This window comes from Chenopodium album, chromosome 27 (assembly GCF_948465745.1).
Source record: "Chenopodium album chromosome 27, dcCheAlbu1.1, whole genome shotgun sequence".
NCBI lineage: Eukaryota > Viridiplantae > Streptophyta > Magnoliopsida > Caryophyllales > Amaranthaceae > Chenopodium > Chenopodium album.
The window spans coordinates 26,479,446-26,505,567 of NC_137860.1; the positions used below are offsets into that span (position 1 = coordinate 26,479,446).

A 26,122-nucleotide genomic window follows, 5' to 3' on the forward strand; every position below is an offset into this window, starting at 1 on the left:
GTGAGATTTAAAATATTTCAAAGTTGCTACTAAAAACGGAGGCAGTACAAGAAATATTAATTCTAACCTTGCATCGCACTAGATTAACCTATTAATGTTAATATATACCCACTTTTTTTTAAAGCAATATGTACTCACTTTATTGTGCCTAAAATTTTAGTTAATGCTTGGAAATTATTTTGGGGCATCGTACCTTTGATTAATTTGACACACCTTTATTTAAGATGAGCATTGTAAATAATGTTAAGGGCTATATAAGAGATTTTAGAGGCCCATGGAAAAAATATATATTGGCCCTATGAACATTATTTCCACACAATTTTATCGATTATTCCACAGCTATTATAACCAACACCACTTTATTTTAGGAATTTTTGTGAAAAACTACCTTAATTATAAAAGTCATTTTTTGTGAAAAACTACCTCATTAAAAAAATGTTGTAAGAATCTACCTTTTAAACAATGAATGTTGTAATAAACTATCTTATGATTTTCCGATTAATGTTGTAAAAAGCTACCTTTTGCCCAAATTATTGCATTGACTAAGAGATGTTTAATGACCCATTTTCAATCATTTATTTCTCGTTTTCCACCCAATTTCTCCATGGACCATGGCCCCCTTATAAACCCCTAATTCCCCTTCTCTTTCATTGTTAAATTAAGCATATGGTAACAACTCACAACATTTAGTTTTTATTTTACTCTATTCTAAAACTTCCTAATGAACCCGAGAAAGAAATTAGCGACAACTTATGTACCGATATACCATAGAAAAATTTATGCAGCGAGGTAAGAGCTACAAACGCACCTCTTGAGAGAGTCAAGGGCATCTAATATTATGTGCGATTGTAACACCTTAAAAAATTCGGAGGGAGTATAGCTCCATTGATATTTTTATGGGATTGTCACACACACTTGATTAAATCATGCGAACAGTACAACAAATGAACAAAGAGTATCATCACAATACAATAATTTTAAAGTAGAATTGAAGTAGCTACTTTGTAGCAGCCTATTAGATGACTACATACAACATTTATTGATTTATACGCGATAGTCATAGATCATGGTTTGATCTAATTGGCATATACCACCAAACCGCTCACTGCAGGAGTTCTAGCAACAAGTACCAGCATCACAAGTTTCTCCTGAAGCACCGCAATCAAACGAATATTTGCCAATGTTACCTAGCAACCGCCTATTATCCGAACTCTGGGTGGCTGCCGCACCAGTGGCCACCATCATGACAACGACGACTATGAGCAGCAGTAGTAACCTGACAATCCTGACCCAGACCCGATGACCCGAAATTGACCCAAAAACACTGACCCGAAACCCGAATTGAGCCGACCCGACACCCAAAGTGACCCGACCCAAATTTGACCCAACCCGAAATTGACCAGAAGTGTTTGACCCGAACAAACCCAATACCCGAAATTGACCCGAACAAACTTGATAATGACCTGAACAGACCAATACTCGAAATATCCCGAACTAAAGTCACCTTTTAATTGAACAAAAAATGTCTTGTGCCAAATATAACTCAATTTATTCATCTTCAACCTTAGCTAAGCTTATAAACTGAAATATACTGCATAAAATTATTATTTGAGCTTGATCCACAAATGAAACAACCCGAATATGACCCGACCACATTTTGACTAACCCGAACATACTTGACCCGAAATTGACTCGACCCGAACATACCCGACCCCAAATTGACCCGACCCGAACTCGACTCGATACTTGACCCGAAGTTGAACCGAAACCCGAATCGACCCGACCCGAATGTTAGTTGATCCGAAATGACCCGACCCGAAAGTGACCCGACCCAGACCCGACCCGAATAACCCATTTGCAAGGTCTATGTAGTAGTTGTACTATGAGCAGCAGTAGCAGTGGTGTTATAGTTGTTTTATTAGGGTTAACTTTTTGTCTTTAAATGTTAAATACGATCATATATTTCATGTCACTTATATTTATATGATAGTTTACTTTTTGTATTTTAATTAATAAATAAATGTCTTATTATATATTTTTATTAAACTTAATTTATATTTATAGATTAAAATTTATTTTTACTAATTTTCTATTATTTTTCTAATAAATTAAATATATCATAAATGGATCTTATTTTAAAGTACTTTTTAAAACGCATATTATGATGAAATTCGAACCAAGTTATCGATATTTATTAAAAAGTTATGATTAATTATATATATATGAAATATCAGAAGTATATCGATAATAAAATTCTATACAACATTTTTGTCAAAAAAAAAAATCTATCCAAATGGCATCATATCATTTATATGCGCCATAATAATATCTACTTTTTTGCCAACGTGGCTCGACACTTGGAAAAAAAAGTTAAAGGCCAAAAAGGTCGTAGTCTCGTGGCTAGACAGGAAACAATCCCAATCAGGCCATATTTATATTTAACATGTGAACCAAAAGACAGGAAACAAGAAAAATAAAAGGAAAAGTCAATCTCAAACAACAACCAATAATTAAGGAAATTAAAACAGAATGTGTAACGGAAGGTACACATAGCACACGATAATAATGAGCTCTACACCCGGCCTCAGCTTGTTGTAGAGTTAGTAAACATATGATCATATATATTGTGTATGATCATATACATACGATGGCATTTACAGGCATTGGTAAACTTCGGGTGAAAATGAAACTTGAGTGCAATCTAGGCCAGTGCCAGGGCAGCATTCAAAAACACCAGGGGTACATTCATGTCCAACGTGATCTTCACAAGTGCCCTCTTTGCATTTTTTACCAGATGCAAGTTCGACACAATTTAAGCCAGTGCAGCAATCGAAAAACCCTGGATAACACTCGTGGTCGTGGTGATCCTCACATGTGGTATCATCTTTACATTTGTACACATTGGTTGCAACTTGAACGCAATGCAAGTTTGGATTGGTTGAGCAACATAATTCGTTAGGAGTGGTACATAAATCATCATATGCTGCTGGACACGCGCCTTCTCCCGTATGAATTTGCAGCATCATCACTAATAACATTAAAAGAATTAGTAGTCATCATACAAATAACTTAACACATGCAAATTACTACATATTGAATGAATGAAGTGAAGAATGAAATACCTAATGCGAAAGTGGCAAGGGTAGCTAGCATGATTCTTTTCGAGTATGCCTTGTTCTCCATTTTTGGTAACTAACTTTGATTATGTTATCAAAACCTGTTTTTTTGTGATGTATGTACTCCAATACAATACAATACAATACAAAGAGAGAATTCTTGTTTTTGTGAGTTTCCTAGATATGTTTCTTGCTATTTATAGGAACTTTCTATTATTATAATTTTTTATTTTTTTCTCATTAGTACTCAACGAAAAGTTCATACTATGTCGCCACTATGTGTTATACATATTTCTTTATTTTATTTCATTCACTTATTTCTATAGAATATATATTATACATTTTTATTATGGATATACTCTTGATCTAGTCTGTATATATTATTATACCAAAAAATAAAATGTGTTTGGTTTCATTTTGTTGACATAAAATGTCGCTACAATGATGATATATAGTACCACAAATAAATAAATTGGTAATTACTTTGACTTTTTTTTTTTGTTTTAATTCGTTACTTAGTCCAAGTTGCAATAAATAATAAGGATAATGAGCACTTATTGGACATATAAAGTCTACTTATTTTTCACCACAGCTCGACATGTATACAATTTAGAGAAGAGATGATCTCACCTTTTTGTAGAATAGTGTAATTCTCCTTATTGGAGGCCTTCTCATTAATTCAATATATATTGGATTTACAACCTAGACATGAGAAACCAAATTACATAAGATATATCTTTACAGAATATTAACAAGATAATAATAACCTATTATCTAACACACCCTCGCAGTCGAAGCGGGAGGAAGTCGAATGCTGAGACTGTCTCTGAAATCTAAAAATAATTGGCGAGGTAAACCTGTTGTGAAAATGTCTGCGTACTGGTATGATGACGGAACATGTAAGACCTTGATCTCACCCAGGGCGATCTTGTTGCATACAAAATGTATGTCCATCTCAATGTGTTTGGTACGTTGATCCCGAATTGTACGAGACATGTTACTAATGGTGCGAGTAATTCGTTCGGCTTTGCCATTTTGAGAAGAAGTGTTTGGGCAAGAGAAACGGAAAAACATGCCATTATCCGCACAAAATTTATGAAAAGGGGATTTGTCGAATTCACGACAATTGTCACATTGAAATGTTTTTATGTCCTTTTCAAATTGAGTTTTAACATATGCTCGAAACTGTAGAAATAGGTGATGTCCATAAATACGCATGAATAATATCAAACGGTGAAAATTTAACTGAAGCAGATGGCTTAAAAGGTAGCCTTACATGTTTACCCAAGCACAAGAATAGCAAAAATGAGAGTTATCTGAGGGGCTTGTTGTTGATCCGTATATTGCGGCCCAGTATTGCTTTGAGCCTGCTGATTATTGTTGTTCCCACGCCCCTTTCCACGACCCTTGCTGCCGGATTTGCTGTTATTGCTGCCTCGACCTCTGCCACGGCCAGTCCGCTGCTGTTCGCCGGTCTGCTGTTGCTGCGTCGGTGGTGTGGTGGTTGAAGGTTGGGAATTGTGGGCAATGAGAGCTTGTTGACCATTTTCTTCTTGCTTGTTCTTCCTTGTCTCTTCCAAAATAAACATGGAACGAGCCTTGTGAAAGTTGGGTGTAGGCTCGGTTTGGGAAATTAATGCAGCGACGGTGTCGTACTTCCCTCTGGAAGACCCGCAACCAATTGAAGGACCATCTTGCGATCGGAAACCGGATTGTCAACGTTTTGCAATTGATTGGCAAGAATCTTAAGGTGCATACATTAATCGGACATATTAGCAAAATTCTCCAGCTTTGTGTTGCTAAACTGTTCCTCCAAATACACTGCTCGTGTGTGCTTGTTATCATGAAAAATTTCCTTGAGACGGTTCCATAATTCAAGTGCCGTAGCACCCGGTTTCATGATGGTGTGAATAAGGTCCTTGGATATGGATGCATAAAGCCAATTCTTCACGATGGCATCTAACCGCTTCCATGTTGCATCATCAATGTCCGACGGACGAGAAACCTCATCATCAATATGATCAAGCAAGTTGAAGGCACATGCTTGAATTTGGAAGAGTTCAGACCACGTAGTATAGTGGGCTTCCTGTTGATCTAGGACGACAGTCATAAGGTTTTTGATGCAGGTGGCGGCATAAGCCGGATGGAAGTTGTTGGATGGGGAAGGAGGAGGAGGTGGTGGAGGGGTATCATCACTTGCCATGGGAGAGAAGAGAAGCGGTTGTGATGAAGAGAGGGTGGTGGTGGACGGCTGGTGGTGGCCTCTAGGATCGTTTAGGGTTTTGTGAGAGAAAAAGAAAGAAAAAAAAACCCTAGTAGGAATCTGATACCATGTAGAATAGTGTAATTCTCCTTATCGGAGGCCTTCATTCTCATTAATTCAATATATATAGGATTTACAATCTAGTCATGAGAAACCTAATTACACAAGATTTATCTTTACAGAATATTAACAAGATAATAATAACCTATTATCTAACACTTTTGTTACTTTAATAATGTTTTTAGATTGAATATTTATTTGAAAACTAAGTAAAAAAAGTGGAAAGAGGGTTGAATATGGAGGAAAAATAGTAATAAGAACATGGAAAATAGAAAAGGAACTACGGAAAAGTTGTTTTTTTTTTTTTACTATTATTGCGTTTTTTATAATTTTTCCATCAATAAAGCATGTAATGAGGGTCATTAGATCATTTTTTTAACACATCAAATTACTTTTCATCCTTCTCGTTATAAGGTCCTTCTCATTTTTTTTTACAAGAAGAAAAAAGAATTTCATTAATGAAATATGGTCAAACGACATTTACATATCATTCCTAAGAAAACAAGAATTCCAACACATGTACACACATCAAAACTAAATGCATCGTAGTTTTGATTAACAATCGCGTTAATAAAAAAACTTTATCTGAAGCAATACAATGTGTGAGTTCGCACTGTGTCGGCTTGAAATCCATAGATGCGTAGTCGTTTGAGTGAAAATGCTCATGTGGTCCTCCAGATTATTGAAGAGATTATAAAACCCTAGATCTTCAATTCTCGCCATACAAATATAAAAAGAAAAAAAAAACTTCAGAGAAAAATAATCATATTAAGGTTAAGATCTATTTAATGAAAGTAATTAAAAGGTTTGGGGCTTACCACCAGTAAATGCACCAGTGAAAGCCCTTACAAAGACTAACAATAGAGACCAAGATGAAAGAGATGGTAGTGATGGAGAAAATTAAACAGCAGGGAGAAGAGAAGAGAAAAACTTTCAAAAAAAATTGAAAAAACCTAGTAATGGAGGTTAGGAAAACACTTATTACAACGGAGAAACCCTAGAGGGTTTAAATAAAACCTTTCCAAGGAGAATAATCAGAGGAAACTCAACTATTATGATTCATAAGGTCCTTCTCATTTGACCCTAATATGTTGCTTTATTGTAGCAGTTTAGTCCAGGTTATGATTAGCTTTAATTTATTATAAATAAAATTTCCATTAAGAAATCGTCATTAATTTTAAATAAATTAAAGGAAAAAAATGGTTTAAATTCCCAAGTTTGAGTCATTTGCTTTTAGTAATCCCAATTTTGGATTGTTATGTAATAATCCGAACTTTATAGGGTGTTTGCTTTTATTGATCCCAAGTAACTTAGGTGTATAGTACTCCCTCTGTGTTTTTATTTTATTTATTTTTTTATTTTTTTTTATTTGCATCATTCATTCATTTGGGATTGCACAGAGTTTTAAGCGAATAATACTCCGTATAATTTTTTTTTGAGGGAATACTCCGTATAATATTGTAAGTGGGTGAATGAATTATTATAGCAAAAGTAAGATGGAGACCATAAAAGAGAAATTAAGTGAAAAATGATAGATATTTTTATTATTTAGGCGGGGACCATGAAAGAGAGAAATGATAAAATAATTTGAGTGGGGATTAAAGTAAGAGAAAGAAATGATAAAATATAGTTTTAAGTTACCAAATATAGAAATAATGCATTTAAAAAAACACCCATAAAAGGAAAGTGATGTAAATAAAAAAAAGTAGGAAAAATTGCTCCCATTAATCTGAACTTTGCCTCATTCGCCGAAAATAATCCCAACTTTCGTTTATTATCTATCACTCCCAACTTTAGGGGGTATTAATTTTTGTTGCACCCAACAGGTCATCTAACCTGATGTAGCAGGTTAACTAGACACGTGTCAGCGTATGATTGGCTTAATTTTTTTTTTTGAAAAAAAAAACAAAAAAAAATTAAAAAAAACCCTACAAACCACCCACGCCCAGCGGCTGCCACCACACCCCCACCCCCACCCAGCGGAAAATCACCCCCACCCCCGAAAAACCCCTCCCTTGCTGCCGGAAACCACCGCCCAGCCTTCCCCCTACCTCGAAACCCACCCCTTCCCTGTCCCCGAAAACCCCTCCCCTACCCCCGAAAACCCCTCCCTCGTTCCCGGAAACCATCGCCCAGCACTCCTTCTTCCCTCGTTCCCGGGAACCACCTCCCAGCCCACCTTCCTACTTCCCTTTCCCCCAGCGCACTTCACACACTTCACCAACCTCCCTGCTTCCTTTTCCCTTCAACTCCACCAACATCCCGTTGCAACCACGACCACCAGCAAGGGCAGCAACAGCCTGCTTCTACCCAAAATCCCCCAAATCCTAACCCTTAACCCTAACATTCGAAACACTACAAAAACGGCGACGAAATCAGCCACCAACGGCCGAAATTGGCCGATAAAGGGATGAAATCAACCATTTAACCCCAACATCGACTGATTTCGGCCATTTGTGCCCAATTTTGGTGGTCGATTTTGGGGAGGGGGTTGTTTTATGGTGGGGAAACAGTCGTGTAGGTGTGGTGGCTGGCCATTTTCGGCCATTGTAGTGGTCGATTTGGCTGGCTGCTGGGCTGCGTGAGGGGAGAGTGTGCGCTGGTGGTGGTGGTGTGGTTAGGAATGGCAACGGATCGGATTCGGGTCGGATTTGGCTAAATCCGAAAAGTCCGAGTCCGAATCCGATCCGACTCGTAATTTTCGGATCCGAATCTGGTCCGTTTATACGGACCTCCGAAATGATCCAATTAATTTTTTTATTTTGTAATGTCATATACCTATATTGCTTGTATTGTCATACATGGTAAGTATAATTATAACATATTTAAATAATGTACTAAGTTACATAACAAAATTTTGCTACAAACAAGCAAACAATTGTCCCAAGTTATAAAGCATATGCTCATAGTCTCGGATTCGGACTCCATCGGACTTTGCGTAGGGTCCAAGTCCGATCCGCCTCCTATTCGGATTCAGATCTATTTTATCGAATTCGGATTCGGACTAATTTTAAACGGATTCGAATCGGATTTTTTTTCTTCGGATTGGATCGGATTCGAATCGAACTCGGATTAAATTGCCATCCCTAGGTGTGGTGGTGGAGGTGGGGCTGGTGCTGGATTAGTTTTAGGAAATTAATTTTTTTTTTGTTTTTATTATTTTTTTTTATTTTTTTTTTCCAACCAATTACATAATGACACGTGTGCAAAAAAAAATTCAATTCACAAATGTTAACCTGATAAACCGGTTTCAGGTAAATTGGGTGCAATAGAAATGAATACCCCCTAAAGTTGGGAGTGACAGATAATAAACGAAAGTTGGGATTAATTTCGGCGGAGGAGGCAAAGTTCAGATTAATGGAAGCAATTTTTCCAAAAAAGTAAGGAGTAATAAACTAATCTTTTAACTACTCCATTATTAAAATAAAATATTGCTGACATCATCAATCTTTAAACTATCCTTTATACAATACTCTCACATTAAAAATCTTACCTCCAATTCTATGTGTGATGTCATCAATTATTAGTGATTTTTTTATTTTAATTTTTATTTTTAATCTACACTTTTGACTTCAATGCATTAGTGTCTTTTAAAATTCAGTTTACCAAGTTTCTCTACAAAATTATAGTTTTACATACCTAATTTGTTTAATGAATGATCGTGGTTTTATTATTTTTATTTTCCTTAAAGGTAATTTTTATTTATATCTAATTCAAATCTTCATGTACAATGTATTGCAACAGAATATAGTACCTCCGTTAACTTTTAGTTGCAACTTTAGGGTATTATTTGTGAGATTTAAAATATTTCAAAGTTGCTACTAAAAACGGAGGCAGTACAAGAAATATTAATTCTAACCTTGCATCGCACTAGATTAACCTATTAATGTTAATATATACCCACTTTTTTTTAAAGCAATATGTACTCACTTTATTGTGCCTAAAATTTTAGTTAATGCTTGGAAATTATTTTGGGGCATCGTACCTTTGATTAATTTGACACACCTTTATTTAAGATGAGCATTGTAAATAATGTTAAGGGCTATATAAGAGATTTTAGAGGCCCATGGAAAAAATATATATTGGCCCTATGAACATTATTTCCACACAATTTTATCGATTATTCCACAGCTATTATAACCAACACCACTTTATTTTAGGAATTTTTGTGAAAAACTACCTTAATTATAAAAGTCATTTTTTGTGAAAAACTACCTCATTAAAAAAATGTTGTAAGAATCTACCTTTTAAACAATGAATGTTGTAATAAACTATCTTATGATTTTCCGATTAATGTTGTAAAAAGCTACCTTTTGCCCAAATTATTGCATTGACTAAGAGATGTTTAATGACCCATTTTCAATCATTTATTTCTCGTTTTCCACCCAATTTCTCCATGGACCATGGCCCCCTTATAAACCCCTAATTCCCCTTCTCTTTCATTGTTAAATTAAGCATATGGTAACAACTCACAACATTTAGTTTTTATTTTACTCTATTCTAAAACTTCCTAATGAACCCGAGAAAGAAATTAGCGACAACTTATGTACCGATATACCATAGAAAAATTTATGCAGCGAGGTAAGAGCTACAAACGCACCTCTTGAGAGAGTCAAGGGCATCTAATATTATGTGCGATTGTAACACCTTAAAAAATTCGGAGGGAGTATAGCTCCATTGATATTTTTATGGGATTGTCACACACACTTGATTAAATCATGCGAACAGTACAACAAATGAACAAAGAGTATCATCACAATACAATAATTTTAAAGTAGAATTGAAGTAGCTACTTTGTAGCAGCCTATTAGATGACTACATACAACATTTATTGATTTATACGCGATAGTCATAGATCATGGTTTGATCTAATTGGCATATACCACCAAACCGCTCACTGCAGGAGTTCTAGCAACAAGTACCAGCATCACAAGTTTCTCCTGAAGCACCGCAATCAAACGAATATTTGCCAATGTTACCTAGCAACCGCCTATTATCCGAACTCTGGGTGGCTGCCGCACCAGTGGCCACCATCATGACAACGACGACTATGAGCAGCAGTAGTAACCTGACAATCCTGACCCAGACCCGATGACCCGAAATTGACCCAAAAACACTGACCCGAAACCCGAATTGAGCCGACCCGACACCCAAAGTGACCCGACCCAAATTTGACCCAACCCGAAATTGACCAGAAGTGTTTGACCCGAACAAACCCAATACCCGAAATTGACCCGAACAAACTTGATAATGACCTGAACAGACCAATACTCGAAATATCCCGAACTAAAGTCACCTTTTAATTGAACAAAAAATGTCTTGTGCCAAATATAACTCAATTTATTCATCTTCAACCTTAGCTAAGCTTATAAACTGAAATATACTGCATAAAATTATTATTTGAGCTTGATCCACAAATGAAACAACCCGAATATGACCCGACCACATTTTGACTAACCCGAACATACTTGACCCGAAATTGACTCGACCCGAACATACCCGACCCCAAATTGACCCGACCCGAACTCGACTCGATACTTGACCCGAAGTTGAACCGAAACCCGAATCGACCCGACCCGAATGTTAGTTGATCCGAAATGACCCGACCCGAAAGTGACCCGACCCAGACCCGACCCGAATAACCCATTTGCAAGGTCTATGTAGTAGTGGTACTATGAGCAGCAGTAGCAGTGGTGTTATAGTTGTTTTATTAGGGTTAACTTTTTGTCTTTAAATGTTAAATACGATCATATATTTCATGTCACTTATATTTATATGATAGTTTACTTTTTGTATTTTAATTAATAAATAAATGTCTTATTATATATTTTTATTAAACTTAATTTATATTTATAGATTAAAATTTATTTTTACTAATTTTCTATTATTTTTCTAATAAATTAAATATATCATAAATGGATCTTATTTTAAAGTACTTTTTAAAACGCATATTATGATGAAATTCGAACCAAGTTATCGATATTTATTAAAAAGTTATGATTAATTATATATATATGAAATATCAGAAGTATATCGATAATAAAATTCTATACAACATTTTTGTCAAAAAAAAAAATCTATCCAAATGGCATCATATCATTTATATGCGCCATAATAATATCTACTTTTTTGCCAACGTGGCTCGACACTTGGAAAAAAAAGTTAAAGGCCAAAAAGGTCGTAGTCTCGTGGCTAGACAGGAAACAATCCCAATCAGGCCATATTTATATTTAACATGTGAACCAAAAGACAGGAAACAAGAAAAATAAAAGGAAAAGTCAATCTCAAACAACAACCAATAATTAAGGAAATTAAAACAGAATGTGTAACGGAAGGTACACATAGCACACGATAATAATGAGCTCTACACCCGGCCTCAGCTTGTTGTAGAGTTAGTAAACATATGATCATATATATTGTGTATGATCATATACATACGATGGCATTTACAGGCATTGGTAAACTTCGGGTGAAAATGAAACTTGAGTGCAATCTAGGCCAGTGCCAGGGCAGCATTCAAAAACACCAGGGGTACATTCATGTCCAACGTGATCTTCACAAGTGCCCTCTTTGCATTTTTTACCAGATGCAAGTTCGACACAATTTAAGCCAGTGCAGCAATCGAAAAACCCTGGATAACACTCGTGGTCGTGGTGATCCTCACATGTGGTATCATCTTTACATTTGTACACATTGGTTGCAACTTGAACGCAATGCAAGTTTGGATTGGTTGAGCAACATAATTCGTTAGGAGTGGTACATAAATCATCATATGCTGCTGGACACGCGCCTTCTCCCGTATGAATTTGCAGCATCATCACTAATAACATTAAAAGAATTAGTAGTCATCATACAAATAACTTAACACATGCAAATTACTACATATTGAATGAATGAAGTGAAGAATGAAATACCTAATGCGAAAGTGGCAAGGGTAGCTAGCATGATTCTTTTCGAGTATGCCTTGTTCTCCATTTTTGGTAACTAACTTTGATTATGTTATCAAAACCTGTTTTTTTGTGATGTATGTACTCCAATACAATACAATACAATACAAAGAGAGAATTCTTGTTTTTGTGAGTTTCCTAGATATGTTTCTTGCTATTTATAGGAACTTTCTATTATTATAATTTTTTATTTTTTTCTCATTAGTACTCAACGAAAAGTTCATACTATGTCGCCACTATGTGTTATACATATTTCTTTATTTTATTTCATTCACTTATTTCTATAGAATATATATTATACATTTTTATTATGGATATACTCTTGATCTAGTCTGTATATATTATTATACCAAAAAATAAAATGTGTTTGGTTTCATTTTGTTGACATAAAATGTCGCTACAATGATGATATATAGTACCACAAATAAATAAATTGGTAATTACTTTGACTTTTTTTTTTTGTTTTAATTCGTTACTTAGTCCAAGTTGCAATAAATAATAAGGATAATGAGCACTTATTGGACATATAAAGTCTACTTATTTTTCACCACAGCTCGACATGTATACAATTTAGAGAAGAGATGATCTCACCTTTTTGTAGAATAGTGTAATTCTCCTTATTGGAGGCCTTCTCATTAATTCAATATATATTGGATTTACAACCTAGACATGAGAAACCAAATTACATAAGATATATCTTTACAGAATATTAACAAGATAATAATAACCTATTATCTAACACACCCTCGCAGTCGAAGCGGGAGGAAGTCGAATGCTGAGACTGTCTCTGAAATCTAAAAATAATTGGCGAGGTAAACCTGTTGTGAAAATGTCTGCGTACTGGTATGATGACGGAACATGTAAGACCTTGATCTCACCCAGGGCGATCTTGTTGCATACAAAATGTATGTCCATCTCAATGTGTTTGGTACGTTGATCCCGAATTGTACGAGACATGTTACTAATGGTGCGAGTAATTCGTTCGGCTTTGCCATTTTGAGAAGAAGTGTTTGGGCAAGAGAAACGGAAAAACATGCCATTATCCGCACAAAATTTATGAAAAGGGGATTTGTCGAATTCACGACAATTGTCACATTGAAATGTTTTTATGTCCTTTTCAAATTGAGTTTTAACATATGCTCGAAACTGTAGAAATAGGTGATGTCCATAAATACGCATGAATAATATCAAACGGTGAAAATTTAACTGAAGCAGATGGCTTAAAAGGTAGCCTTACATGTTTACCCAAGCACAAGAATAGCAAAAATGAGAGTTATCTGAGGGGCTTGTTGTTGATCCGTATATTGCGGCCCAGTATTGCTTTGAGCCTGCTGATTATTGTTGTTCCCACGCCCCTTTCCACGACCCTTGCTGCCGGATTTGCTGTTATTGCTGCCTCGACCTCTGCCACGGCCAGTCCGCTGCTGTTCGCCGGTCTGCTGTTGCTGCGTCGGTGGTGTGGTGGTTGAAGGTTGGGAATTGTGGGCAATGAGAGCTTGTTGACCATTTTCTTCTTGCTTGTTCTTCCTTGTCTCTTCCAAAATAAACATGGAACGAGCCTTGTGAAAGTTGGGTGTAGGCTCGGTTTGGGAAATTAATGCAGCGACGGTGTCGTACTTCCCTCTGGAAGACCCGCAACCAATTGAAGGACCATCTTGCGATCGGAAACCGGATTGTCAACGTTTTGCAATTGATTGGCAAGAATCTTAAGGTGCATACATTAATCGGACATATTAGCAAAATTCTCCAGCTTTGTGTTGCTAAACTGTTCCTCCAAATACACTGCTCGTGTGTGCTTGTTATCATGAAAAATTTCCTTGAGACGGTTCCATAATTCAAGTGCCGTAGCACCCGGTTTCATGATGGTGTGAATAAGGTCCTTGGATATGGATGCATAAAGCCAATTCTTCACGATGGCATCTAACCGCTTCCATGTTGCATCATCAATGTCCGACGGACGAGAAACCTCATCATCAATATGATCAAGCAAGTTGAAGGCACATGCTTGAATTTGGAAGAGTTCAGACCACGTAGTATAGTGCGCTTCCTGTTGATCTAGGACGACAGTCATAAGGTTTTTGATGCAGGTGGCGGCATAAGCCGGATGGAAGTTGTTGGATGGGGAAGGAGGAGGAGGTGGTGGAGGGGTATCATCACTTGCCATGGGAGAGAAGAGAAGCGGTTGTGATGAAGAGAGGGTGGTGGTGGACGGCTGGTGGTGGCCTCTAGGATCGTTTAGGGTTTTGTGAGAGAAAAAGAAAGAAAAAAAAAACCCTAGTAGGAATCTGATACCATGTAGAATAGTGTAATTCTCCTTATCGGAGGCCTTCATTCTCATTAATTCAATATATATAGGATTTACAATCTAGTCATGAGAAACCTAATTACACAAGATTTATCTTTACAGAATATTAACAAGATAATAATAACCTATTATCTAACACTTTTGTTACTTTAATAATGTTTTTAGATTGAATATTTATTTGAAAACTAAGTAAAAAAAGTGGAAAGAGGGTTGAATATGGAGGAAAAATAGTAATAAGAACATGGAAAATAGAAAAGGAACTACGGAAAAGTTGTTTTTTTTTTTTTACTATTATTGCGTTTTTTATAATTTTTCCATCAATAAAGCATGTAATGAGGGTCATTAGATCATTTTTTTAACACATCAAATTACTTTTCATCCTTCTCGTTATAAGGTCCTTCTCATTTTTTTTTACAAGAAGAAAAAAGAATTTCATTAATGAAATATGGTCAAACGACATTTACATATCATTCCTAAGAAAACAAGAATTCCAACACATGTACACACATCAAAACTAAATGCATCGTAGTTTTGATTAACAATCGCGTTAATAAAAAAACTTTATCTGAAGCAATACAATGTGTGAGTTCGCACTGTGTCGGCTTGAAATCCATAGATGCGTAGTCGTTTGAGTGAAAATGCTCATGTGGTCCTCCAGATTATTGAAGAGATTATAAAACCCTAGATCTTCAATTCTCGCCATTGATAGAGCGTCGCCAACCTATCAAATAATAGACCTAACTCGATCCTGCTAAACTAGTAGCAAGGGCAAGAAAGGGTCGAACCCATGAGAGGCGTTGAATCAACCACCAAATGTTAGTGTTTAAACAAGCTAGATTAAGTCGGGTTTTTGGAATTGGTATTATGTCACACCGATCTAATTCAAATCAATTAATTCTAAGAGGTGATTAACGATATTAAGAAGATCTAGGATATGGGTTACACCGCTCAACTTCATCACAAATAACGATTAGCATACATAGCAATGGTAAAATGGGAGATAAATTAGGGGAAGTTACCTAAGGCACCCTACTACTCTCTCAAGCTAGAGGGATTACTTGACATCAAGAACATAACCTACTCTCGTGATTATGGGCAAGAAACAAGTGTTAAAGCATTATCACGGTAACATACAATTCCCTTGACTAGAAGTTCCTATTCTCATGGCAAATCAAGTCAATTAAGCATAAGGAGCCCTCTCAAGTTCATCTCTCGATCCTTCGTTGAAAAAGCTAGATAAATAATTCAAGCAATGGCCAATTACAAGAATTAACAATTAATTCACTTAAACTCAACTAATTAACATCCCACAATTACCAAATTAATACATGCAACAAGCTATTGGTGACTACATTGAGGGTTCACCCAAACCCCAGAAATTAGACTACTCACAATCCATGGAGATTAAAGCAATTAAGTGTTTCAAGTAATTCATGACCAAATTAAAACTAGGAATTAAGTAGAAATTAACAATCTAAGCATGCAAATAACAATTAACAATGAAGAATAATAAGTATTAAAGCAAGAAAGAGGGAAGAGAAAGAGTAAGAAATGGTTACTAGAAGCTTCAACTTGAATAACAATGGTGGAACTTGTTCTACAAAGATTTGGATTGAAATTTCCAAGCAAATAACTAAAATCTACAATTACAAGCTAGTGTTTTTTTGGAGTATTTTTGAGCTACCAACTAAGAGAAATAGATTTCTGGAATAATAATGGCCACCCCCTTCAAAAACGTCCAAAGGGGCTATTTAAAGGACCCCCAAAAAGAAAGGACGGAGAAAACAAGAGAAGTCGCAAAACTGACTCTGCACGGACGTGCCAAATTCTGCACGTCCGTGCAGAGGGTGGCAGTAGCTCGATTTCAGACTCAGGCCAGTCTGCACGGCCGTGCAACATCTGCACGTCCGTGCCAAACTATGCACGACCGTGCAGAATGCTGCACGTCTGTGCTGTCTGGGGCAGAAACTCTCCTTCAGTTTTGGCCGTGCTGCACGGCCGTGCTAAGGCATGCACGACCGTGCAGCCCTCCCTCGGGGCTCTAACGACTCCAAAACGCTTCCTCCTTGCCTCGTGGGTCCCGCATGATGCTCCCCTTGCCTTGCACTCGTCGCTCCATCACCAAAGGTGCTCGGATCATCGTCATTTTCACCTGAAAAGTGCATCAAAAACACGAACACCTCGTGAAGCACGTAATACACAAAATTACATAAAAATAAGGTAAGATAGAGCAAGTAAGTGGATAAAGACACGGAAACAAGCCCTAAAAGTACCCTAAAATCATGTTTGATAACAAGTTATCAAATCCCCCCAAGCTAAGCTCTTGCTCGTCCTCGAGCAAACTAACAATAATAAATAGGAGAGGGACTAAATTGTAGCGAAGAGTGAGAGCAAGGACTATGCCAAAATCGGGAAGCAAAAGCACACTAATCCAAACAATCACTTTTAGCAAAAGTGAGAAGCCGTTTAAACCTATAAGTCGCCTAATAGGACGAGTTCATCTCTCGTGAGGGTTTCCAAAGAGAAACACCCACAACTCCAACAACCAAAATATCTATTTACAATCAAAACATGCTTCCAAAGAAAACAAAAGTTTTTAGCCCAAGTCAACCTATCGGGATGTGAACACAAGCAAGAAAAGAGAGCAATTTGCGGAAATCAAATCATACTAGTGTACACATGAGTTAGAGACCAAGAAGCAACTAAACAAGATTGCAAAGGGACGCTAACTTAAACTTTTTACTAGTTCATTAGAACACACTTAGTCACTCCCAAGTCGTGGCACATTTTTATTTTCGGTTATAAAATAGTGGAGTACAAGTCCACCTCCCAAGATACACCAACAAACTCCTTCCACTAAACTCCACTATGAGATTTTTACAAGATGAACTAAAATATATACATAATGTGGGAGGCGTCCACAAATTGACCTCAAAAGAAAAAGAATTTTTATGGTTTTTTTTGATAAAGTTCTTGAATTTTGAACTTTATTTATTGCTCCGCCTTTTTTGACTGTTGAGCGGCATTTTTTTTTTTTTTTTTTTTTTTTTTTTTTTTTTTTTTTTTTAATTAATAATTACTAGAGGATAAAAGAGTGGTTTATTTTACCACTTATTTAACAAGCAATAACCTACTAAATCTCAAGTGAAGCTTCGCTTTGGGAAGAGTGGAGGCAAATCAAGGGCACAAGGGACCGCAAACCAACTGAAACATATCCTACTTCAAGTGTGCTTAGACAAGTTCATGAACTAACCGTGCAATTGAACATTCATCGACTTAATTACAAGCATGCACCTAAGCAATCAAGTTTAATAAACTCCTAAATGTACCGAACCCTTGCATACACTTTCTTTTAAGGAAATCTTACTCATCACTCAACGATCAAGCAAGTAATTCACATAGGTATCGTCATATAGGAATCATTCTTGGGCATTTTTTTTCTTTTTCATCATTTTTTTTATTTATTTATTTATTTATTTATTATTATTTTTTAGCATATATACAAAATTAGAGTAAGAGTTAAATTAAACTAAAAGAGGAGAAGATAGAAACTAAATTAAACTAAAAAAAAGGAGAAGAAAAATTTGGATTTATGGGAAGATTGGATTTTTGGGTTTGGATTAACGGGAAACAAGCAAGGGAACAAATCAAACAAAAACAACACAACCAAATCACAACCAACACAACAAGTTCCAATGAGCACAACCAACTCACAAGATATCCAAATCACAACCCCCCCCCAAGCTATCACTAACATTGTCCCCAATGTTAAGCATGAAAATCATAAGGAGGGGCAAAGAAGGAGTACCTCATTGGTTGGGATCGTGGGGGCTTGAGCCTCCCGGGTAGAATTGCCGATAGGCGTTCCGGAACTCTCCGAGGTCCCCACGAAGACCTTCAAAACTCTCCCTCATTTGGGTGAAGGCCGTAGTCATTGTTTCATTCGACCTCCTCACCTCCCCGAACTCGGTTTGGAGATTTTGAAAGTTTGTGTTCATCATTTGGAAGTTGGTGTTCATTTGGTGGAAATATTGCTCGTAGGAGAACGAGCTTGTACCAACTTCCGGTTCTCCAAATTGGAATCCTTGTTGTTGTTGGAAAGCCCCTTGGAAGGATTGCTCTCCTTGGAAATGGTGAGGATGTGGTTGCTCCTCTTGATGTTGTCCATGTGGTTGATGGGGGTGTTCTTGATGATGTTGGGCTTGAGGTTGCTCCTCCCCTTCCTCTTCTTCCTCCTCGTCATCTACTCCACCCGGTTGCCAATTGTAATCCGACTCAAAGATCCAGTTGGATGCGTCGTAGATGACGGTGTTCATTGGATTTGGGAGGTCGGCGTATCGGGCACCACTCACGTACCAAATGAGTGTGTTTCCTCTACCCTGCTCCACCCATTGCATGTTTTTGATTGTGGCTAAATCGATCCTTGTTGAACCTGGGAGAGCCTCAAGACCTGAAAAATCAACCTCAAGAAAAGTAGCAATAAAAGTAATCATGCCTCCTATAGCTATCCCTCCCTTCCCCTTGGCCACGTCCTCTAAGTGATCAACCAACCATGCGCCAAGGTCTAGTCTATCATCCCCCTCGCAAAGATGCCATAGAAAAAGCAACTCGCGATTAGACACAACTCCCGCGCTATCTCCTCTAGCGAAGATAGTGTTAGCAATGAGCCTATGGGCGAGTCTAAAGGCGGGGTGAATGATGGCTGTGGCCTTGTCCGATCTAGGGTCTCTTACAAAAAGTCCGGTAATTTTTCTCCAAAAACTACCGGCTTGGTAATTCCTAGATGGCTTGTCTTTAGGGCCAAACCTTTTTCCTACGGGCCACCTAAAGCAACGGTTTACTTGTTCTATTGTCATGCGGTGCTCATGGTCCATAAGCTGGAAGGTCATGTACCTAGGTGCATTGTTGTTATCCCGATGAACGTATAGGGATGAGAGAAATTCTACGGTGAGCCTTTTATAAGTTAATGCATGCATTTCAAGCCAATAAGGGATACCGGTAGAGTAGAAAATTTGTTTCACATCGTTCTCAACCCCTAATCTTTCCGCAATTCCTTCGTCATAGAACTTAGTTGGTTTTAACTTCCTAGTTACTATTGACTCATGTTTAATGCGGTGTTCATTTTTTTGGTAATGGATTCCAAGGGAAGTTGTCATGGGTGGGACATTGCTAGGTTGTCCAACTTCTAATTGCCTAGGTTGCCTAGGTTGCCTAGTTGAGGTGTTTCGGGTAGGGTTTCTCCTAGACATGATTGATTAAATTATCCAAACAAAGTCCACAAAGCACACAATAATCACAACTTACACAACCAAGGCTCTAAGTCACACCTCCTAAAATCAACCAAACAATAGTCCACAACAATTAATACCAACAAGGTCAATTAGTCTCAACCACCAAACAAGAACAACCAAAACCAATCAACAAAATTTTTTTTTTTTTTTTTTTTTTTTTTTTTTTTTTTTTTTTTTTGCTCAAAATCACAAATCAACACACCAAATCAACAATTTCAACCAAAAACAACAAAAAACATCAACTAAAATCAACTAAGAACAAGTAGTAAAGAGTGAGAGTTGGAGAGATTATACCCAATGAATCGTGGGTGTAAAACCCGCAAATGAACTCCACTAACGTTCCTTGTTGTTGATTGAAGCTCCTAGAACACCCAATTTGCCCAAAATTTGAAGATTCAAGAAACCCCCAATTTGATTTTTAAGTTAGGGTTTATGGGGTTTTGATGAATTTGTGGGAGTTTTAGGTAGAAAAGGTTAGTAATTTGTTGTTGTTGTTGTTAGAAAGTGAAGGATTTTCAATTTTTGTGGAAATATTTGAAGATTTGATGGAGTTTTGAGGAGATTAGAGAAGGTTTGAAGGGAGGAAGAAGAAGAGTTAGAGAGAGAGAGAGGCGAGAGGAGAGAGAGTGATTTTTTTTTTTTTTTTTTTTGTTTTGAGCCGTGCAAAACTGCACGTAAATGCCTCTTCCTCGACGTGCACGGACGTGCAGAAACAGGCACGGACGTGCAAGACTAAGCACGGACGTGCCAAATTCTGCACGTCCGTGCAAAGGGAGGCAGAAACTTTCCTCGATTTTTCCAGTTCTGCACGGACGTGCCAACTTCCGCACGCCCGTGCAGTCTTCCAGACCTGCACTTCACGATTTTTTTTTTTTTTTTTTTTTTTTTTTTTTTTTTTTTTTTTTTTTTTTTTTTTTTTTGAAGAGAAAATAATAGGGATATTGTTATGAGTTCATAATTGGTGAATATGCGTCATAACAAATCCCATTAATTTATTTCTTACTTCTCTCATTCATCAATTTTTCTCAAAAATGCGCGGGTTGCCTCCCGGAAGCGCTCTTTTATTGTCACTAGCTTGACCATATTTCAAAATCAACCATGAGGGACATCAAATTCATCCAAATGAATTACCTTTGTTTCTTCTTGAACAAAACCATCAAAGTATGCCTTCAACCTTTGGCCATTAACCTTGAATGGTTCTCCTCTCTCATTGGAAATCTCAATGGCACCATAGGGGAAAACCTTTGTGACGGTAAAAGGGCCACTCCATCTTGATTTTAACTTACCCGGAAACAACTTCAACCGGGAGTTAAACAACAAGACCTTGTCACCCTCCTTGAACTCTCTTTTGTTGATGTGCTTGTCATGCCATGCTTTGGTTTTCTCCTTGTAAATCTTTGCACTCTTATATGCATCTAACCTCAATTCTTCCAAGGCATGAAGGTCGAGCATCCTTTTTTCACCCGCGGCTTGGATATCAAAATTTAAGGTTTTGATAGCCCAATGAGCACGATGTTCAAGTTCCACCGGTAAATGGCAAGACTTCCCATAGACAAGCTTGTAAGGGGTGGTGCCAATGGGAGTTTTGAAGGCGGTGCGGTAGGCCCATAAAGCATCATCCAATTTTGATGACCAATCCTTCCTTGACCTATCTACCGTCTTCTCTAAGATCACTTTGATCTCCCTATTTGAAATCTCGGCTTGACCACTTGTTTGAGGGTGGTAAGCCAATGACACCTTGTGCCTAACACCGTACTTTTCAAGAAGAGCCTTGAAAGACCGCTTTGCAAAATGCGATCCCCCATCACTTATGACGGCGCGGGGCACTCCAAACCTTGGGAAAATGACTTTTTTGAACAACTTGACCACTACCTTAGCATCATTTGTAGGAGATGCAACCGCTTCCACCCACTTTGACACATAATCAACGGCCACTAAAATGTATTTATTCCCAAAAGAAGAAGGGAAAGGTCCCATAAAGTCAATTCCCCATACATCAAAAATTTCCAACTCAAGAATATTGTTCAATGGCATTTCACTTCTCTTTGTCAAATTACCGGTTCTTTGACACCGGTCACAAGCTTTAACGAACCCCCAAACATCTTTGAACATTGAGGGCCAAAAGAATCCACATTGCAAAATTTTCGCCAATGTCTTGTTACTACTCATATGCCCTCCACAAGGTGAGGAGTGACACATAGCAATAACATCATGAATCTCATCATCGGGGACACACCTTCTAAAAAGGCCATCAACACCTTGTTTGAAGAGCAAGGGGTCATCCCAAAAATATTGATGAACATCATGTAAGAACTTCCTCTTTTGTTGATAGGTGAGGTCGGGAGGGAGTATAGAGCAAGACAAATAGTTTGCGATATCCGCAAACCAAGGAGCCGGAGCTTGAATGATTGCAAACAATTGATCATCCGGGAATGAATCATCAATTGGCAAACCCCCAAGTTCTTCATCAAAGACCGGTAGCCGTGAAAGATGATCGGCTACTACATTTTCGGCACCCTTCTTGTCCCGAATCTCAATATCATAGTCTTGTAAGAGCAAGACCCACCTTATCAACCTTGGCTTGGCATCTTTCTTGGACAATAGGTACTTCAAAGCCGAATGGTCGGTGAAGACTATGACTTTGGAACCCACCAAATAAGATCTAAACTTCTCAATAGCATGGACAATGGCTAGAAACTCTTTCTCGGTTGTTGTGTAGTTCCTTTGTGCTTCATCTAATGTTTTGCTAGTGTAGTAGATGGCATGAAGCTTCTTGTCCTTTCTTTGCCCAAGGACGGCTCCAACGGCATAATCCGAAGCATCACACATGAGCTCAAAAGGGAGCTCCCAATTCGGTGGTTGAATGATAGGAGCCGTGATCAAAGCTTCCTTCAACCTATCAAAAGCTAGCAAACAATCGTTAGTAAACACAAAAGGGGCATCTTTTACCAACAATCGAGTGAGCGGCTTAGCGATTTTAGAAAAATCTTTTATGAACCGGCGGTAAAAACCCGCGTGTCCAAGAAAGCTCCTTACCCCCTTCACATTAGTGGGGGGAGGGAGGCGCTCAATGACCTCAATTTTGGCACGATCAACCTCAATGCCCCTACAAGAAACAACATGACCCAACACAATACCTTCTTCTACCATAAAATGACATTTTTCCCAATTAAGCACAAGGTTCACCTCTTGACATCTTTTCAGCACTTTCACCAAGTTTTTAAGGCATATGTCAAAAGATGAACCACAAACCGAAAAGTCATCCATGAATACTTCAATTGATGATTCAAGCATGTCGGAAAAAATAGACATCATACACCTTTGAAATGTAGAAGGTGCATTACATAATCCAAATGGCATCCTTCGATAAGCGAAGGTACCAAAAGGGCATGTGAATGTAGTCTTTTCTTGATCCTCGGGTAGGATTGGGATTTGGAAAAATCCCGAATACCCATCCAAGAAACAATAGTGACTATGTGATGCTAGTCTTTCCAAAATTTGATCAATAAAGGGGAGTGGAAAGTGGTCTTTCCGGGTGGATTTATTTAATTTTCTATAATCAATGCACATTCTCCACCCGGTGACCGACCTTGTAGAAATGGTCTCACCTTTATCATTCTTGACAATGGTCATGCCTCCTTTTTTTGGAACTACTTGAACCGGGCTAACCCACTTACTATCGGAAATAGGGTAGATTATGCCCGCTTCAAGGAGTTTCAAAACCTCTTTTTTAACAACCTCTTTCATATTGGGGTTGAGCCTTCTTTGATGCTCAATAGAGGAAGCATGTTCATTATCAAGTAAAATTTTATGCATGCATATTGTGGGACTTATCCCCTTAATGTCATCAATTGTATAACCAATGACACTTCTATACTCCCTCAATACAACTAGGAGTTTCTCAAGAGAAGTGTCATCAAGCTTGGCATTGACAATAACGGGATAAGTCTCACTATCATCAAGAAAAGCATATTTAAGCAAAGGGGGAAGGGGTTTAAGTTCAACCTTAGGAGGAGGCGTAGTACTCTCCTCTTTTACCTCCACTTCAAGTACTTCAAACTCCTTTGCCTTGCTATGTAGAGGTTGGTCAAGCAACAACTTGTACCCTTTAGCTTCTTCACCATCATCATACAAGTTTCCCGTGAGGGTTGCTTGTAAAGTATCCTTGCTACCATTCACTTTCTTCAATTCTCCTATGTCTCTTTCAAGAGTATCGGTTCTATTGATTTCCTCATACAAAGGCTTCTTCATAGCTTGTGAGAATGAGAATGAAATTTTCTCATCTCCCACATTCAAAGTGAGCTTGCCTTGTTTCATGTCAATCACCACTCCCGCGGTGTTCAAAAATGGTCTTCCCAAAATAAGAGGCACCTTGTCATCCTCTTCCATCTCCATTACTACGAAATCACATGGTACAAAAACTCTTCCAACTTGTACCGGCACATCTTCAAGAATTCCCAATGGTAATCTAACCGAGCGGTCGGCTAGTTGAATGGACATCCTTGTTGGTTTCATCTCACCAACCTTCAAGTTCCTTGCAATAGAAAGGGGCATCAAGCTTACACTTGCCCCAAGATCACACAAAGCATCCATAGCTTCCATATCACCAATCTTCACCGGTATTGCATAGCTACCCGGGTCACCAAGCTTTCGGGGAAGCTTGTTTTGAATGATTGCACTCACCTCCATTGGAAGGGAGATGGTTGCACTCTCTTCAAGCCTACTCTTGTTGGATAAGAGATCCTTTAGAAATTTTGCATAGGTAGGCATTTGTGACATAGCATGAAGAAAGGGGATGTTTACTTGAAGTCCTCTCATAACTTCAAGAAACTTTGAAAACTTCTCATTGAGCTTCTTCTCCACCAACCTATGAGGGAAAGGAATTGGTGGTTTGTACACCCTCATGGGAGGCTTCTCAACCTCAACTTCAACTCCCTCATCTCTCTTTGTGGCTCCCTCACCACTCTTTTCTTTCTCTTTTCTCTCAACTCCTACAACCTCATTCTCAAAGTCACCCTCATCTCTCACTTCAACTCCCTCATTTCTCTTTTGTGGCTCATCTTCACTCATAACCGGGCCTTCATACCCTCTCCCCGATCTCAAGGTGATAGCCTTGATATGCTCCTTTGGGTTCACTACCGTTGAGCTTGGAAAGTGACCACTAGCATTGGAGGTGGAGCTCCCAACTTGTTGAGCAATTTGAGCCAATTGGCTCTCAATTATCTTATTATGCGCTTGAAGTTGTTGAATGTTAGAGCTCATCTCGGCATTGCTCTTCCCTTGTTGATTTATAAAAGATTCAAGAGCGGTTTCAAGGGAAGTCTTTTGAGGTGGAGGAGGTGGTTGATTGAATTGTTGTTGCCTTTGTTGGTTAGGATGGCGGTATGGGGCTTGTTGATTTTGATGTGGAGGGGGTTGGTTGTAGTTGTTTTGAGGAGGATGGTTATAGTTGGATTGATTTTGGTTGGATGGTCTCCACCCTTGGTTTTGCTTCCACCCTTGATTGAATGGTTGGTCATTCCTTTGGTTCATGACCGCAACTTGCTCCGTGGTAGCGTTGCAATATGAGGCCATGTGATCGTTACCCCCACAAGTCTCACAAGACATAACTTGTGGTTGTTGTTGAGAGGTAGAGGGACCGGAAGAAGATGTCGCTTGGTCTAGCTTGTGAGCTAACATATCAAATTTTGAGGCAATAAGATCTATTGCACTCAAGTCATACATACCCTTCTTCTTTGGTTGGTTCTCTCTTCGATCATACCGGTAGGCATAATGCCTAGCAACTTCCTCAATCATACTTTCGGCTTCTTCTACCGGTAGCTTTTTAAGGCTACCTCCCGCTCCATTATCAAGGTTGGTCCTCGAAGTAGGAGTAAGACCGTCGTAGAAGCTTTGAATAATCATCCATGAAGGCAATCCGTGGTGTGGACACTTCCTCTTGTAGTCCTTGAATCTCTCCCATGCTTCACCCAAGGTTTCATCATCCTCTTGAGTGAAGCTTGTGATCTTCCTTCTCAATTCCGCGGTCTTCTCGGGTGGACAATACTTCCCAAGAAAGGCTTTTGTAACCTCTTCCCATGTTGTCAAGGACCCTTCTTTCACGGACCTCAACCAATATTTAGCCTTGTCCCTAAGAGAAA

General features: G+C 38.1%; 2 protein-coding genes and 1 non-coding gene across 3 annotated transcripts; 1 reads left to right on the forward strand and 2 right to left on the reverse strand.

Moving 5' to 3' along the window:
• Positions 1 to 4,875: 4,875 nt before the first annotated feature.
• LOC145619874 (uncharacterized) lies at positions 4,876 to 5,319 on the reverse strand. Its single transcript, XM_081674563.1, has one exon. The coding sequence runs from the start codon at positions 5,317 to 5,319 to the stop codon at positions 4,876 to 4,878; it is 444 nt and encodes a 147-aa protein (XP_081530689.1).
• An 8,787-nt stretch (positions 5,320 to 14,106) lies between these two features.
• LOC145619875 (uncharacterized) lies at positions 14,107 to 14,550 on the reverse strand. The gene has a single exon (XM_081674564.1). It carries the CDS (start codon positions 14,548 to 14,550, stop codon positions 14,107 to 14,109), a length of 444 nt encoding a protein of 147 aa, XP_081530690.1.
• Positions 14,551 to 25,896: 11,346 nt separating this feature from the next.
• On the forward strand, positions 25,897 to 26,003 carry LOC145621822 (small nucleolar RNA R71). The gene has a single exon (XR_014108617.1). It is a non-coding gene; the product is annotated as a small nucleolar RNA R71 (small nucleolar RNA).
• The last annotated feature ends 119 nt before the right edge of the window (positions 26,004 to 26,122 follow it).